Genomic DNA, 16138 nt, shown 5'->3' with positions numbered 1-16138 from the left:
ATCTATCCATTTCTAGCCTGGGGCTTCTAATTTCCTGTGGGCTAGAAAAATCAGGTAACTCATACTGCTAACAAGCGTGGATTAAGTAATAAAAAGTGCTGCAAGTGAGAACTTAGGATTTGGCTTTAATGTGGGTTTTCTGATTTACTTTAGGTTCTCAGAGACATTTTTTCCTACAGAATTCTGTTACACGGCACAAAGGTGGAACGTTATTCCATATAAACTAGGTGTTACTGAATAATTTTATTACTTTGGTATTAAATTGCCTGGTAAACACTTGTTTTCTTTCAAAGGGAATACAGTACAGGGATGCTATGTGAACAGTGACTTAGGGAAGAAATACTGCCTTAATTCAGACCCAAATTCCGAATTAGAGAATTTATTGCCCAGTGTAAGGCATGTTTTTGTTAGCTAATTGCAAATCATAACACCAAATAACAGGACCAAGGGGTTGTACAGCATTACAACTGGAAACCCTAGCCAAAACGTTTTGCAGTACATAATAAATACCACCTACCTCTTATGCATATCCAACAATCATCTTTTTTGTTGTGTTTTTTAAGTTCTTCTTCAGTTACTTCAATTAATCTTCCTTTTAATCCTGTTAGGTCCTTTCCACTTTTGGTCAGTCGAATCCAATCCATAAGACTTCTGCCCTGTTTCAGAGGGACCTCAAAAAGGAACAGGGAAGAATTCAGTGTGGCTTTTTCGAGTCAGCTGCTTTCCCTTCCCCTTCCTGCTGCTGGTCCTCAGGCCACTTCATTATTGATTCCCACTCCAAAAGATAAGAAAACTCAAACATAACAATTCTAAAAGTCTTCTTCAGCTTTAGGACGTGGTATCAGAATTATAAATGGAACCCTATATAAAGTACCTGGGCCATGAGGTGGGGCTTAGAAATTCTGGCACACAAATGTCCATCCAAATGGTATCATAGTACAAGGATAGTACTGAACCCAGAGTCAGAAAACAAATTTTGGTCCTGGCTCTACTGCTAATATGTTCTAGTCGCTTACCATGTGGACCAAAATTTCTTTGCCTTAAAAATCAAGGGATTTGATAGAAGAAAACAGAAACTGGCTGAAGTTGATTTTCTGGATTTTCAACATACACAGAATATTAGAAATCACATGAGATGGTAATATGTTTTCTAAGAATCCACTGAGAAACAAAGGTTATCAAATAATGGAAAATAATAAAACTGTGGCTCCCCATATTCCTTATAATAATGTCTCTAAACTGTCACACTCTAGGGAAGGGGTTGGCAAACCGGCCTATGCCCATTTCTGTATAGCCCTTGAGCTACGAGTAATTTCCACCCATGGTGGTGGTGCTGGTGGTGAAGAGACTGAATCCTTATGACGCCCTCAGCCTAAATTATTTATTACCTGGGCTTTGCAAAAAATTTTGCTTTCTCCTGCCTAGAGGGTTTAATAACAGGATGTTTGGGATTTTGTGGGTTTTGGGTTTTTTTACAAAATACATTTTCAAAGCTTTTAGATAAGAGGTACAATTAGTGTTTTAACCAGTTGAGACACCCTAGTGGAAATTTTTCAAGACATCTAACCTGTATAATTAGTTTGTAACATAGTACCAGATAATTGTTTAACACAAAAGCAGTCATATTCAAGGAAGTTTATTGCTATTTGTGTCCCCCCAAAATAGACTGAAATCCTAATCCTCAATGGGATGGTACTAGGAAATAGGGCCTCTGGTAGGTGATAAAGTTGTTGGGATTAGTGCCCTTATAAAACAGGCATTAGAGAGTTCCCTCACCCCTTCCGCCAAGTAAGGACACTAAAAAGATGGCTACAACCCAGGAATTGGGGTATCACAAGACACAGAATTGGCCAGTGCATTGACCTTGGACTTCCCAGTCACCAGAAGTGTGAGAAATAAGTTTCTGTTGTTTATAAGCCACCTATGATATCCAGTTAGAGTCGCCCGAAAGTACTAAAACACACATCTCACTTTCCTGAATCATAACTGTTTTAGATATTCAATTGCCCCCAAAATAACCAAGTTAATAGGTCTGTGGTGCCTTTCCAACTTCACATTCCTTCTTACCAATCCACATCATCCCAATCTTACCATCGCTAAAACTCTCTAGGTCTCTTGGTCTTCATAAATGAAGTCAAGTGTGAGAATACATATGATCTTTCCCATCCCAAACCACTTCTGTCACCATTCTATCACCTCCAGGGTAGTTAAAAGTAATCTTTTGGAAATGCAAATCTAATCTAGGACCCTCCCTCCTTCAGTGGCTCCTCGTAACCCTTATAATAATGTCTCTAAATGCCCTCGAGTGGTTTACTAGGCCCTTCATCATCTGGTCATAGTTTACCTCACTAGCTCCACGTTTTAACTTTTGCCCCTTCCCATTCTATGCTTTTAGGTAAATGGAAACTGATTCCGCTCTCTCCCCCGCAGACATTACTTCCTCCAGAAGCCTTTTCTGACCCTGACTCCTTCAAGGTCATAACAGACTGTTACAGTCCCTATGGTATTTATAACTGCCTCTTTACTAGTCTGTGAAGCCTGCTGGACTAAACTCTTTGACAACAGAGACATTGGGGCCCAGGGCAGGCCATGCAAGAGGAACACTTTGACTGTCCTCTTTATCTCCCTGAAAGCAGGAAATAAATCTCGCATGTGAAAGGTGCCCTCCCTCTACTGGGAGGTAGAAACACATCCTTCTCACCAGAGATAGGAAATTCAGGGCCAAGAAGCCTGTAAACAAATCCTGTTATTTGTTTACTAATTTACCACCCAAGCCCAAACTTTGCTCAAATTCCTTACCAATTCAGTATCCAGACCTAAGTTTCTTTGTCCCATCAATTCCTCTCAAATGTACTGTCTGTCTAAAAAGTATAAAAGCTGCCAGCTTTGGCCACTCCTTAGTGTAATAGGGAAGAATCTATTACAAGTTAATCACTAAAGGGATGTCGCCTATAAGTTTAAATTATACATAATGGCCCATCTCTGGGAATCCGGCTATCCGGGCAATGAGCATTAAGCTAAAATACCTTTGTTTAGGGCTTCCCTGGTGGCGCAGTGGTTGAGAGTTCACCTGCCGATGCAGGGGACACGGGTTCGTGCCCCGGTCCGGGAAGATCCCACATGCCATGGAGCGGCTGGGCCCGTAAGCCATGGCCACTGAGCCTGCGCGTCTGGAGCCTGTGCTCCGCAACAGGAGAGGCCACAACAGTGAGAGGCCCGCGTACCGCAAAAAAAAAAAAAAATCCTTTGTTTAGCTCACAGGAAACATCCTGACCAGGCCCACCTGCAAATGACTGCAGAGACGAAGAAATTAACACATCCTCTCTGGAAGTTGATGGGAAACAGGGAATGTTTGACTTTACTCCCTCCCCTTCTAGTATAAAAGAAGCCTGAATTCTAACTCAGGCAAGATAGTTCTTTGGGGGATAAGCCCACCAGCTTCTCCATTTGCCGGCTTTTCAAATAAAGCCATGATTCCTTGCCCCAGCAATCTGTCTCCCCCTTATTGGCCTGTCGTGCTGCGAGCAGTACGAGCTTAGACTCATAACATCAGATCCCATTTCTACAAGACTTCTGTGCGTGCCAATTAAGTTGGTTTCTTTCTCTCCTGCTAATCTGTCTTGTGTCAATTTTGTAGAAATTTCCCCCTCCCCAACAGAGATCACATCTCCAGCATATGGTAGGGTCTCAATAAATATGGTACTGAGACCCAAATATGGTAGGGTCTCCATGTCTCTGCTTCTTATTTGTAGAAAAAGCTTCAGTCTCCTAGGCCTTCCCAGAGTTCCAAAGAGCAGAATCAAACAGCTAATGACTACAGAAGCGAGAAAATGCAGAAACCAAGGAAAAGTAGTCAAGCAAGAAAACTACTAAGAGCTTGAACAATAGTCACAGGACTCCTAGTCCCTCCTGAAGAGATACACACAACAACATGATGCATATCCTTGAGTTCTTTTACAGCAACCAGGACCCCAAGGGATAGAAACTGCTGACCACAAACACAAAAGCCCCAGCCTGGCTGGAACAAGAAGGTTGTGGATTGAGATTTCTAAAATATCACCATGTTACCTCACCACCAACCAAACAGAAGAATGTCCGCAAGCTAATCATGCTCCCTGGACCCTCACCCCAAACGTTGCCTTTGATAACGCTTGCCTGAAAGCCATCGGGGAATCTGGATGTTCTGAGCACTAGCTGCCCGTTCTCCTTGCTTGGTGTCCTGCAAATAAACGCTGCGCTCTCCTCCACCACAACCCAGTATCAGGAGATGGCCTTCGCTGCGCATCGGGAAAACGAACTCAAGTTCAGTTCGGCAACAATTTCACAAAGGGGGAAAAAATCGTCTGAGTTTTCTCTTGAATTGCAGAATAATCGCATTTTATTCTCTTTCTGGACCTAAAGACTCACCTTTCCCATCACCAGCTGGGGAAACATTTGTCTTTGCCTCTAAGTTTTCTCCTTTAAATGATACTGAGAACATGGCTGGTAGTTTTAATGGAGAAGGGCAGCAACTCTCATATTCTAATCCAGAGATGCTTTCTTTGAAAAGGCTCTACTATTCAGCCAAGCACTTAGCTTAAGGAGAGAAGCAGGTCAAACACCAAGGAGATGAGGACACACGACTGGATGGCTGCATAATATATGCAGCAATAAGTGAAAAGTCACAGTCAGAGTCACATCACATCAAGCCTACTGGGTCCAAGGCAGCATTTCTTAACCAGTTTTCTTTTCTGTGAAATGGAGATAACGAAAGCACCCACTTTCATAGGATCATTAGAAAGATTAAACAAGTTAATACATGTAAAGCACTGAGGTCTTCAGTAAGCACTAAATAAATCTCAGTTTTATTATTATTACAGCTGGGGTGATAGACTTCTGAAAATCTAATGAAAGCTACAGATCCCTGAACCCATAATTGTGATCTAGAGTCAAACTCCAGGTCCATGTGGAGAACACAGAGAAAGTTGGTGAAGTTCCCAAATGATGTCAGTGCTAAGGCTCAAGAGTCCAGAAATGAAAAAGGAGTGGCCCGAGTAGGTGGAAGTCTTGCAAACAAAACATGAAGATGTGGTTATTGAATGAGGAACTAACAATCAACAGAAGCAAGCAGCATTCATGTTGCAATGAACACAGGAGACAATTCTATTAAATTCTGCAAATATGAAACACATTTGTGTTCCACCTGTTGGTAACAGAAGCTACGTGCAACAAAAAGTTAAAGAGTATTATATTAGCTTCAGAGTCAGCAAATGACATCAGTAGAAAAGGCAGTGATAAAACAATCAGGTACCAGAGGAAGACAGAAAGGCAGTGTGACTTGGAGAAGCGTCCGTAAACCTAACTGGAGGTTTGCAGACACCTGTTCTCGCTTCTCCAATCTTCCCTAGCTCCCGGAGTCCCCACCCTTGGCGGGATGATCACTGGTCTCTGTCGCTAGTGCTCAGCCTTTCCTCTCTTCTAGGGAACTCACATCGCTCACAACCCCTTCGAAAAGTGAACAAAAGAACGGGGAGGAGGTTATGTTTAAGGAGGGAAGCTAATACTGAATCCCTACAATATAGGACGCACAGAGCCTGGCCCTATCATACATCTGAATTTAATTAATGGGGAAAGAGTTGGAAGAAGGGAAATGACAGAACGGGATAAAGGGATGGGAAAGAAAAGGGGCCAGTACGTAAGAGGGAGAGAGGTTAGTAGAGTTCGAGGACTGGAAACGGCATGGGATCTGAAAGAGATCGCCAGCAAGGGCGGGAGGGAACGAAAGCTAGAGGTGGGGACAGGAGGTGGGAGAGGGTACAGAAGGAGAGAACGGACTGTGCCGGAGCATGAAACGCTGGCGAGAAGGGAGGGCTGCGGCACGAGACCGCCGGAGTCACCCGCTTACCTTGCTACGCCCCCCGGAGGAGACGCGCTGCTGCGAGCTGGGGCCCGGGAAAGACTGGGAAGGGACGTTCAGCATCCTGGACTCTTAGCCCGGGCCCTGCCCGGGGTACGCCGCCCGACGGAATAACTCGGCGCGACCCCTCCAGATAACACCTCCGGCTCCGGCTCCGAGGCCGGGCAGAGGCCAAGCCCCCGACCCACTTCCGGGGTCGCCCGGGGTGAGGCGCGCCATGACGCAGAACGTCGAGGACGCGAGGGGCGGAGCCAACGAGACCAACGGAGAGCCGGCGGGGGTGGAATCAGGGCAAAGTACGCATGCTCCGTTCGTCCTGCACCCTGAATTTCAGCACCGCAAAGAGGTGACAGCTGTTCCGTGGAAAGATTAAAGGGTGAAGCTGTTCCTAAGCCTTGGTGCTGACTGAATCTGAGAATAAATTCTTGGAGACGCCTGTTAACCTAGAACACAAGTGTCTGCCATTGTTGAAGCACTACCATCACACTGCTTGAAATATGGAATAAGGCATTTTGATTTCTCAGAAACTCTCTCTTCTAAGGCACCACGCTGTACAGGACAGAGAACCTTTAAGAGTTAAGATGTCAAATGCAAACAGTCACTCCTGCTAGGTGAAGAGAACACTTCACCTTTAAGAACTCTCGCTAATGATTAACGAATGAGTCGCAGAGGTTAGTAAAGTCTCTTTCTGCTCCATTCACCCACTCACAAGTTCTTCCTCCGCATCGAACTTCCTCTCTTCCCTGAAAGATAAAGGGGACTGAGAACTGATGCAGCCTATGTCCAAATGTAGCGCTGAACAGCTAGCCACGTTCAAGAGTCAGACAGGTTTCGTTTGGATGCCACCCCTGCAGCTACTAAATGAGCATCCTTCTGCAGGTTACTTTAGTATCTCAATGCCTCATTTCCCATCTGCATAATGGATTTAGGTTTTAGTAAAAATTAAGTGAGACGTCAAGTGTAAATTACCTAGCACAGTGCCTGGCTAATAGTAGGCACTCAATAAATGTGGCTGTGGCTTTTCATACTATTCCACCATATTAATGACAGCAGCACAAACACTGTGCAGGTAAACACCAGTCCCTAATACTCAAGGTCCAGATTGGTGACCTGGTGGTTTTTTTGCATATCTCTTGGGGAACACACATATCCTGAGAGCAGAACCCAGTAAAAGAAGAAGTTTTCAGGAAAAGAAATATAGTTCTAAGTAACTCTCCATCCTCCTGCCATTACTAACTTTTCCTGACTCTGAAACATGGTTTGACCTTGCTCTATTTCAATTCCTTTGTCCTTAAAGTGCCTGGAAATCAATGCTTATATTTCAATTGCTTGCCACTGCAAAGATTGTATTTGAGCTAAAAGAACTTCATGATCATAGTTTACTATGTGACCTCTCCCATGCAAAGTGCTCCTGTTTTCTCTTTCATTAAAAGATGATGTATTCTTCTATAAGTCTATGTTTAACAAAAAAAAAAGCTAATCTCTAAGAATTTCTTATTTCACTTCCTATGTGAAAATCGTTACATGAGTATCAGGAGCAGGGAACCACAGCAGCGATGGAAGGTGATGCAGTTGGAGAATGTCTCCTATCTGCCAAATTTCCTAGCTCCCTCGTGGACAGAAATGGAAAAAAAAATACTATCAAATTCTGGCCTTTTGTCTCCCCTTTTTTAGACTCCATGTAAGTCACATCCATTTGAATGCTTTGTTTTAATTCTGGGGATCCCTCAATGTAGTGCCATAAGTACTAAACACCCATGCTATTTTACTACTGGATTTGAGGACAGCAGAAGGGTATTAAAGTAAGAATTACCTGACTCATCATTCATTAAAATCCCTACAATTTAATAGCCCTAACATTGATTCCCAATCTCAATTATAGACAATGATTTACAACATTTTCACCATCTACTAGCTAATACATAATAATAATGTGTGATTGGAAACATAAGAGGATTGTCCTCATTATCTAGTAAGATAATATTCATCTGTAACTACAACATCCAATGGGGCTCGGTAGGAAATACCAGATGTCACAAGATTCAGTCTTGAAAATTAAATATTGTCTTTCTTTGAAAAGTTTTATTTTCAAAGTTATAACTGAAGATAAATTTGTAATTTGATGAAGAGAACCAAATTATCTTTTATAAGCCCCAAATGTTTATAATACAATCAAGGTTCCATTATAAATAAAACCTATTTTTAAATTCCAACATTGAATTATAGTGTAGGGATAAAAAAGGCCAAACTACCATAGTAGTAATTACTAAATAGTTCATTTTATTAATAATTTATATACAAATAAGTTAATTTTAAAGGATTATGATACACTTGTACACTAATCTAATTTGTACCTACAAGCTTTGAATGTCATCAAAGTAATCAGATTAATTTTCACAGATCAGCTCCTCAATTTCTTCTTCGCTATCAGAATCTTCATAAAATGAAATTGTGGCTTGAATTGGAAATTTTTTCAGAAGAACTTCTGCTTCTTGATATAAGTAATCGTAACACTTTGATTTTGGCCAAAATAGTCTGAAAGAAGCAGACAACATAATATGCTTTATTTTTTTCACATTCAGAATCCTTCTACTCATGAAACGTTCAAATTTCAAAATCTCCATATATTTAACAACTGATTTATGCATTTAGATAGTTTAAAATTCTACTATCACAGCTTTCATGGAGTCTACTTGACAAAGTATCAATAACTGGTTAATTACTTTAAATCTTTATCCAAGCTATAAATTGGACCAAACAAATTGACACTAAACCCTTCGTGAGCATAAGATCAATATTTAACTTACTTCAGGCATTATGGATATATTTATTCTTACAAAATACAGAAGAAGGTTTGTCTTCCAAATTCCTTTGGGAAAAAAATGAATTCTACCATGACATTAAAAATTGTGATGATAGCCAACTTTATAAAGACATCAAAGTATTACGCATCTTACACATAGGCATAAATTACCTAGTATTTTGCTTGAAACTCAGACTTAGCTCTTAGTTACAGATGGAACCAAATCAAGTTTAGAAAAGTACAAAAAGCAACCTTTTCAAAAGGCTACCTCTGACCCCAACCTCGAGCCCATCTCTCTCCCCTTTCCCCACCCAACTAAATTTTGGAACACCATGTTAAGATGTTGAGAATTAGACTGGTTTTATACAAATAATTTGTATGTAAACGTGATTACCTCAAAACTTCAAATTTCCACAAATATTAATCTTGCCATCTGATCTTCTATTATTTTTCATCCAAGTAAAATAAAAGGACAAGGCTGAATCACCAGCTACAGTACACAGTATTTTAGTATACAATAAATAGCCCCACATACCCATACAATAGACTGATTCTAACAAAGAGAAAGTTACATATGTTCACTATACTCTATTTTAAAAGGCAAAAAAGTAGGCCGTGTAGTTTATAAACATTTCTAGCCAAATAGTTTTTTTTAAGCTTATCAACTGGGTGTCTAAATAAACAACCATCAGTAATTCAGTCATTCATTAAATATTTTAGTGATCTCTTGCGTCAAACATAATTCAAAGATGAATAAATCATGGTCCCTACCTTCATGAAGTTGACAACTGAGTAAAAAGAATCAGAAACACACATTACTACTCAAGATAGAACTTAATAAAAATACAATAAACAAGAGAAATACAAAGAAACTGCTACGGTAGTTCAAAAATGGAAGTGCTTATATAGGAAGCAGTTGATTTTCTAATGTGTAAAACTGCCAAACCCAAAGAACGTTGTTTAATTGTTATCACACTCTCTCTCCCCCGGAATCTCTCACTGGCCATTTTTCTTCCAGGGACTTCATACTTTACTGAATTCTCCCCTGTTCTGAGTGACTCTTCCCAGTCACCTTTGTGGATCTCTCTTTCTCTGTAGACAGGTTAGATGCTGGCTTTCCCCCACCATTTTATCAAGAGTGATCATTTCTCCTCTCTCACTCCTCCAGATGACCTGACCCACTGCCATCATTTCCCCAATTTACCAAAGGTTCCCAAGTCTGTCTGTATTTCCACTTAAGAACTTGACTTTGGACCACGAACCTGTATATGCTGCTCTCTACTGGAATATCTATTTGGAGGCACCATAGGCACATTAAATATGACAAAGGGAAAATTCGACTCAGTATCTTGATCTACAGTTCCACCAATTTGCGCGTCATTCTGTCTTTTTACTTCTACTTTACCTACCATATCCAATACGTCATAAACCTAATCTACTGTGTCACCTAAGTATTCTCCAGATTCACCCAGTCCCATCCTCGCTTCCAATGCCTGAACTGCAATAACTTCCAATTTCACTTTTGGTGTTCTAACTAAAGCTATATACCATTTCCTTAGTGATTTTTCTGAAACATAAATCTAATCACATTACTCTTTTGGTTAAAATCCTTTGAGTAATCCCCAATACCATCTACAGAATAAAGTCCATGAGTTCCCAATGCCACATACAGGATCAGGACAAAACTCTTGTACCAAGGTGTACAAGACCTGGCCTCTGGCTTCCCTGGTGAAATGACCACAGCTTCACACACCCAAATGCCAGTTCCTTGATGCTCCCAGAAGGAACGATGCTGTTCTCTTTTTCTATGCTATTTCTTCTGCTCCCACGTTCCCGACCTACCATCCATCTGGTTAACTTCAAGACTCAGCCAGGTAATCACACCTATGATACACACTTCCCTGACCCTTCTGCACCCCCTCTGACAGAGTTAGTTATAAAATTGACCAAGCTAAACTTAAAACACTTCCAAAGGGCTGTGATTATTTTTTTCTCTGTCCTTCACAAGTTCTAGCAAAGGGTAGGAAATTAATCAACATGTATCGACTACTATGTGCTATTATAAACATATACACATTCTACAAACATTATATAGCTCTTCATCTAACAGCTCTCTAAGGCAGGCAAACTGCAGAATTAACTTTCCACCTGATTAAAAGCTACAAAGAATCTTGCAGGAAGGCTGACTTCCCAGTAGCTAGGAACAGTAAACTAGCTCCTAATTGTTAGGTCAAATAACTGTTGGTCCCTTTTGTGATCCTTAGTAGTCTTTAGGATTTTCATCATATTTCCTTTTTCTCTTACACGTCAAGCTCGATTTGTTCAGTTTGCTGTGAACCATGATTGTGAATACCATTCTTCCTTCTGGTTTGCAAGAGAAAAAGAATATACACACTCTGCCTGGTGTGAAGTCAATTTCACTTGAACCCTTTGGCATTAAAAAGAAATTGTTTTGCAGGCACAAGACGTCACCTTTCTACTTTCACTAACACCGCCCGCTTTCACTCTTCATAATATATTTTTTAAGTGTTTACTAAGTGTGCACTGATTAACAGTTCTTTTAGGGGAGAGCGTGAGCTCCTACATTTTCCAGTTCGATGAGTAAAGGAGCTCTGGGACGAGGAAGATTAAAGAAACGTTATAAAGATAGGTTTTCCAAAAGAGAAAAACTTCAGGACCAGCTGCTGAGCAGGGCCGGACGAGGCCCCCGGCTCTTCCCTGTGGCTGCAGACAGACCTTCGATGAGGCCTGTCACTCACCTGACTGGGTGTCTGTATCGGGAAAGCTTTTCTGAGGCGTCCGTTATTCCGGGGCCATCTGGCATCTGGGGGTGTAAGGAAATGGATCGAAGTTAGCACTCACCTGCTAAAAAAACTGCAAACCCTGGCGACCAGGCTTTCCTCTCTTCTGCGGGGAATGCGACCGCGGGGCTCTCAGTAGCCTCGCTCCCGGCCCGATCTGTTCGTGCCAGTAGCTGTGGAGGACGCACCCGTCGCTTCAGCACCGACAGGGCCACCGGTATGGCCACCAGCAGGCGCGATCTTAAGCGAGGGGAAGGCCAGGCGCGCGTCTCCCTGGGGCCCGGCGTAGCCGGCGTTGATCGATCAACAGCGCCCCCGGGAGGCGCGGCTCACTCACCGCCTCCGCGGCGTGGTGCGGCGCCTCTTCCTCCTCGCCACTGTCTTCCACCCACGGTCTCCAGAAGCCTGCGGATCTGCGAGGTGGGCAGCGGAAGGTGCGCAGAGGAGCAGTGAGCCCCGACCCGGGAGAACCGACCGCATCTGAGCGAGGGCCTAGAGAGTGCGGGGGTGAGAGAGCGGAGGGGTGGAGCTGGGGAGGCGCAGGCGGGAGGGATGGAGCGGGGGAGGCGCAGGGCGGGACAGAGACGCGGTACCCGGAGTCCGCGCCCCCGCGCCGCGTGTGGCGTTCGGTAGCGGCTGGCAGCTGGAGGCGGCAGCGCGCGCGCTGGCCGCCTGGGGTCTCCGTGGTCTCCGCGATCTCCATGGGCAGGCTGGCCCCTGGCACCCACCCGGCCCGAGCCCGAAGCCTTATATAGCCCCCGCGGCCCGCTACATCTTTACACGTCCTCACCCTCTCCTCCCCTCTCTCCGCGTAAACAAAAAGGCTGCGCGTGAAGGCGCAGCGGCCCGAACCCCGGGGGCGAACGCGTGCAACTCCCAAATGGCCCGGGGAGCGGGTTTGTCAAGCGAGTGTTAATCGCTCTTCCACACTTGTCTGCGGGGGGTGGAAAACAACATTCGCCCGAGCGGCCAGTTTCCTAGTGAAGAGGCTAAGACGGGTTAAACTTAAGCGATTCTACACGTTTTGTGTATTACTGCAAAAATAAAGGCCGAGTGGCGGGTCATTACTGCTCGACAGTCTCACGGCTTTTCGCCTTCAGCAAATGCCACTGGTTCTGCCCTCCTTACGAAAGGAATATCGGTTTGGGAGGGATTTATTTGTTTTTTAATGTATTGACAGACTAGGTTCCTCCATCTGCCTATTATTATTTGAAGATTAAAGATTCACAAGAGTTTAATTGTAAAAGACAATGTTCCAACCTAGAGGACCAGAGCCTGGAGTCATAGGATTTTGGCATAGAGTTCTACTCTGTCTTCTCGTCTTTGCCATTTTCCCCAACATCTTATCAGTGTCCTCCAAAGATAAGTCTTGAGTGTCATCTATACAATTCTGTCACTCTTGGCATTTTGTCACTCAGTGATAATTAGCAAGTTCTTTTGTGGGTGTTGGGTATGTGTGGAATAATAATGAAATCCTGGAAAGTTATGATGTGGAATAACTTAGTCAACCTCTCTGTGCCTGTTTCTCGTATTTAAGTTACCCCTTACTTATCACAGAGGTCCATGAATCTTGGTTAAAAAAAAAAAAAATTATGCTTCCAAGAAAAGATGATATATAAATGTCATGATTTTTGTCCAAAATGTTTTAAATAATAGAGCTGAACTTCCTCTTGAAAGTTGTAGAGAAGAACCCCAAGTGTAGGCTATAATGTCTCTGCTATCCATTCAATTACTGTGTAGGAAAGAAATCCATCTAATTAATACCCAAGGGCCTATAATGATCTACCTGTCAGGAAGGTGAGAAAGGGTTTGCTTCAGATAGTGAAATCAGTGAGGATAGGTATCTAATGCATGTCTCAGTGCCCTAGAAGTATTGTTAGGCTAAATAAAATAAAACTTATAGAATGTTTGCTACAGTGCCTGACACATAGTAAACTCTCAATAAATTTTGTTATATAAAAAAATTTGAACACTTAACAGATGCTAAGCTATCTGATGAAATGGTTTATCGTATCCATTTTGTAAACATCTTTTAGGGTATCTGTAATGTGCTAAGTTCTGCACTTTCCAGATATAATTGTGAATAAGATATCCCCCTATTCTCAAGAGGATCGCAGTCATTGCCATCTGTGGCCATCACAGTGGCCACATGAGCAAAGATTTTTTTTAATTGCCACGTTCAATAACAAAATCACATTTTAAGCAAAGAAGTAGTACAAGGGAGGGAAGTGATAAGTCTGTTTGTTGCAACCAGGAAAGCCTTCTTAAAGCGAAAGAAACCAAAATTGGGATTTCTAGAAGAATCAGTCAAGAAATAGTGGAGTCTGTGTGTGTGTGTGTGTGGTGCAGGAGTGGGAGAAGGGGCAGTGCTTCTAGGGAGTAGGTGTTGCTGGAGCAGAGATGTGGCTAAGGAGGGAGAAAAGGCTTGGACTATTTAGAATCTGATATACCATGATAAAGCATTTAAGCTTTATTCTGTAAGCCCTGGTGAGAGATTTTAAGCAGGAGGGTGGAATAACCAAAGTTTTCTTTTTATAGAAATTACTCCGGCAGCCATATGGATTTAGGGAAGTCTGACACTAGAGACAAGGAAATCATTTACAAACTCATTGCAATAGTTCAGGCAACAGATAATGAGAAGATGTATACTAAGGATGGGAATGAAAGAATATATTTGACGGATACTTAGAAATAGAACCTGCAGAACTACCTGAATCATAAAATGTGGGTGGACATGAACATGAAGTTTAGATATGCTTCTAGGTTTCTAGGCTGCTTAAGTGGGTTGATGTTGATGGCTCAAAAAAGATGAGGAGAACGGAATATAGGAGGAAGAGCAAGTGAGATGCTTTCATGTTCTTTCATTCTGTTAATAGTGCTCAAGGAAGCAACAGTGAATTTGGTTTTAGATCTTGAATCAGTCAGGTCGGGCTGGGCTAGACCGCAATAACAAATAACTCCAAACTCTCATAGGCTTAAAATAATAGACATTTACTTCTCACTCAGGTCATATATTCACTTTTGTTTGGTGGGGGATCTACTGCACATCATCTTCACTTAAGGATAAAAGGTGATAGAGCCTCTTTCCTCTAGAACGTGGCTGCTTGTCATAACACAGAGAAGGGAATAAAATTAATAGATTTTAGAAGGCTTAGGAACACGTATATTGAGAAGATACCCAGAGGACAACCAGAAATATGAGATCTGGAGTTTAGCAGAGAGTTTACAGCTAAAGATTTAAATGTGGGAATCATAAAAAAAAAAAAAAGAAGTAGAAATTAAAACGATAGGAGTTGATAATTTTCCCATAGAAATTTTGTAAGCTTGAGAACTGGAGCAAGGACAGAGCTCTGGAAAGCAACATTTGCTTGTAAAATGAGAGGGTATGCAAAAAATAAAATAAAACAAAAACAAAACAAGTGAAAAACCCTCACTTTAAAGGAATGGGGAAGGTGGTAGAAGGTACATTTATAGAGCAGGGGTGGTGGAAACACGGGATGAAGGAATTCTAGCAAGGAAGGAAAGGTCCAAGGTATTAAGTGCTACCAAGGGGTCAAACAAGATAAGGACATGTGTTAATTGAATTTGGCAGTTAAGTGGTTATAAGTGACTTTAAAACACCATCTTGAGTGAATGGGAGTGAAAGATTTTTTAGTTAGTTGAGCTATAGAGGTAAAGAAATAAAAACAGTGAGATGATGCTACCATTTTACAGGAAAAGAGAGAGAAGGGGAAGCCTGGGTCAGTAGAGGGGTTTTGTTTTTAGTGTGCAAGAGACAGGAGAATTTTTTTTAAAGGGAAGTTAATGGTCTTCCAGAGCTCAAAATAGTTCTTTTAAATATGGCTGTGCCAGGTCTTGGTTGCAGCTGGCAGCTTCCTTAGTTGTGGCATGTGAACTCTTAGTTGCAGCATACATGTGGAATCTAGTTCCCTGGCCAGGGATCAAACCCGGGCCCGCTGCATTGGGAGCTCAGAGTCTTAACCACTGCACCATCAGGGAAGTCCTGAGACAGGAGAATGTTGATAAGATGAAGAGAGGAAGCAGGGGAGGAGAAGCATCTAGAGAGAGGGCACCGGACCTGGACGATGGCTCATGGTCCTGTAGGGGGAAGGAAGCAATGAGATCAATAGTCCTGGGGAGGATTCTCATGCGACTGGAGAGTGTGTCTCAGTGATGATAGTAATCCAGGTCTGGGAACACTCAAGAAACAAGTTTAATCAAGGGGACTAGAAATGGTGCGGGAAAGGATGGGTGTATTGTGATGATGACACGTAAATCCAAGAGAACATCAGTTGTCTTAAAATTGTGAAGGAAAAAAAAAGAAGAATGAATTCCTAGAAGGAAAAAAGGGAGAACCAATGAATGAAAATAGGGCAAGATTTATACTTGATCAAACTCAGGCACACTGAGAAATAGAAATATGGACTCTTAGAGATAGAAGATCCTAAATCTTCCATTTATACATTTATTTCACTTCTGCCACCTATTTATACAGACGTTGAAGCTGATTTCCAGTGTGGCAAAAGCCAATCAATATTCTTATCATATTTTAAGTTTATTTTAGAAGTCTGTATGAGATCACTGGTACATTTAAATTATGTGCTTTTTAAATTGAGATATAATTGACATATTATACTC

The 16138-nt window shown here is 42.2% G+C and overlaps 2 protein-coding genes across 3 annotated transcripts in view; both read right to left on the bottom strand.

Annotated features, from left to right (window-relative positions):
• The window catches only part of CYB5R4 (cytochrome b5 reductase 4), an 82645-nt gene extending 76533 nt beyond the window's left edge, over positions 1-6112 (bottom strand). Inside the window, exons 1-2 of one of the 2 annotated variants that reach the window (XM_024757426.1) lie at positions 5885-6112; positions 518-671 (exon numbers count right to left, since the gene is read on the bottom strand). In XM_024757426.1, coding sequence (XP_024613194.1) covers positions 518-671; positions 5885-5959 — 229 coding nt within the window. In that variant the 5' untranslated portion in view covers positions 5960-6112. The remainder of the gene's footprint in view (positions 1-517; positions 672-5884) is intronic. The other variant, XM_024757425.1, reaches the window with a different exon arrangement.
• Positions 6113-8283: 2171 nt separating this feature from the next.
• RIPPLY2 (ripply transcriptional repressor 2) lies at positions 8284-12203 on the bottom strand. The gene is made up of 3 exons (XM_024757413.1): positions 11838-12203; positions 11459-11523; positions 8284-8431 (listed from the first exon to the last, which is right to left on the bottom strand). Exons 1-3 carry the CDS (start codon positions 12201-12203, stop codon positions 8284-8286), a joined length of 579 nt encoding a protein of 192 aa, XP_024613181.1.
• Positions 12204-16138: the final 3935 nt, after the last annotated feature.

The sequence above is a fragment of the Neophocaena asiaeorientalis genome, unplaced genomic scaffold, assembly GCF_003031525.2.
Source record: "Neophocaena asiaeorientalis asiaeorientalis breed wild unplaced genomic scaffold, Neophocaena_asiaeorientalis_V1.1 scaffold253, whole genome shotgun sequence".
In the NCBI taxonomy this organism is placed as follows: Eukaryota; Metazoa; Chordata; class Mammalia; order Artiodactyla; family Phocoenidae; genus Neophocaena; species Neophocaena asiaeorientalis.
The sequence above is the reverse complement of the archived record's forward strand: the minus strand, read 5'-3'. Positions and strand labels throughout refer to the sequence as shown.

Bases quoted from the DNA above. Each gene is read 5' to 3' on its own strand.
- RIPPLY2 (XM_024757413.1), bottom strand. From the start codon at position 12,203: ATGGAGATCGCGGAGACCACGGAGACCCCAGGCGGCCAGCGCGCGCGC. The intron at 11,524-11,837 runs GTGAGTGAGCCG...TTACACCCCCAG, and splicing joins CGCACCACGCCGCGGAGGCG to ATGCCAGATGGCCCCGGAAT. The intron at 8,432-11,458 runs GTGAGTGACAGG...TGCTTCTTTCAG, and splicing joins CGATACAGACACCCAGTCAG to ACTATTTTGGCCAAAATCAA.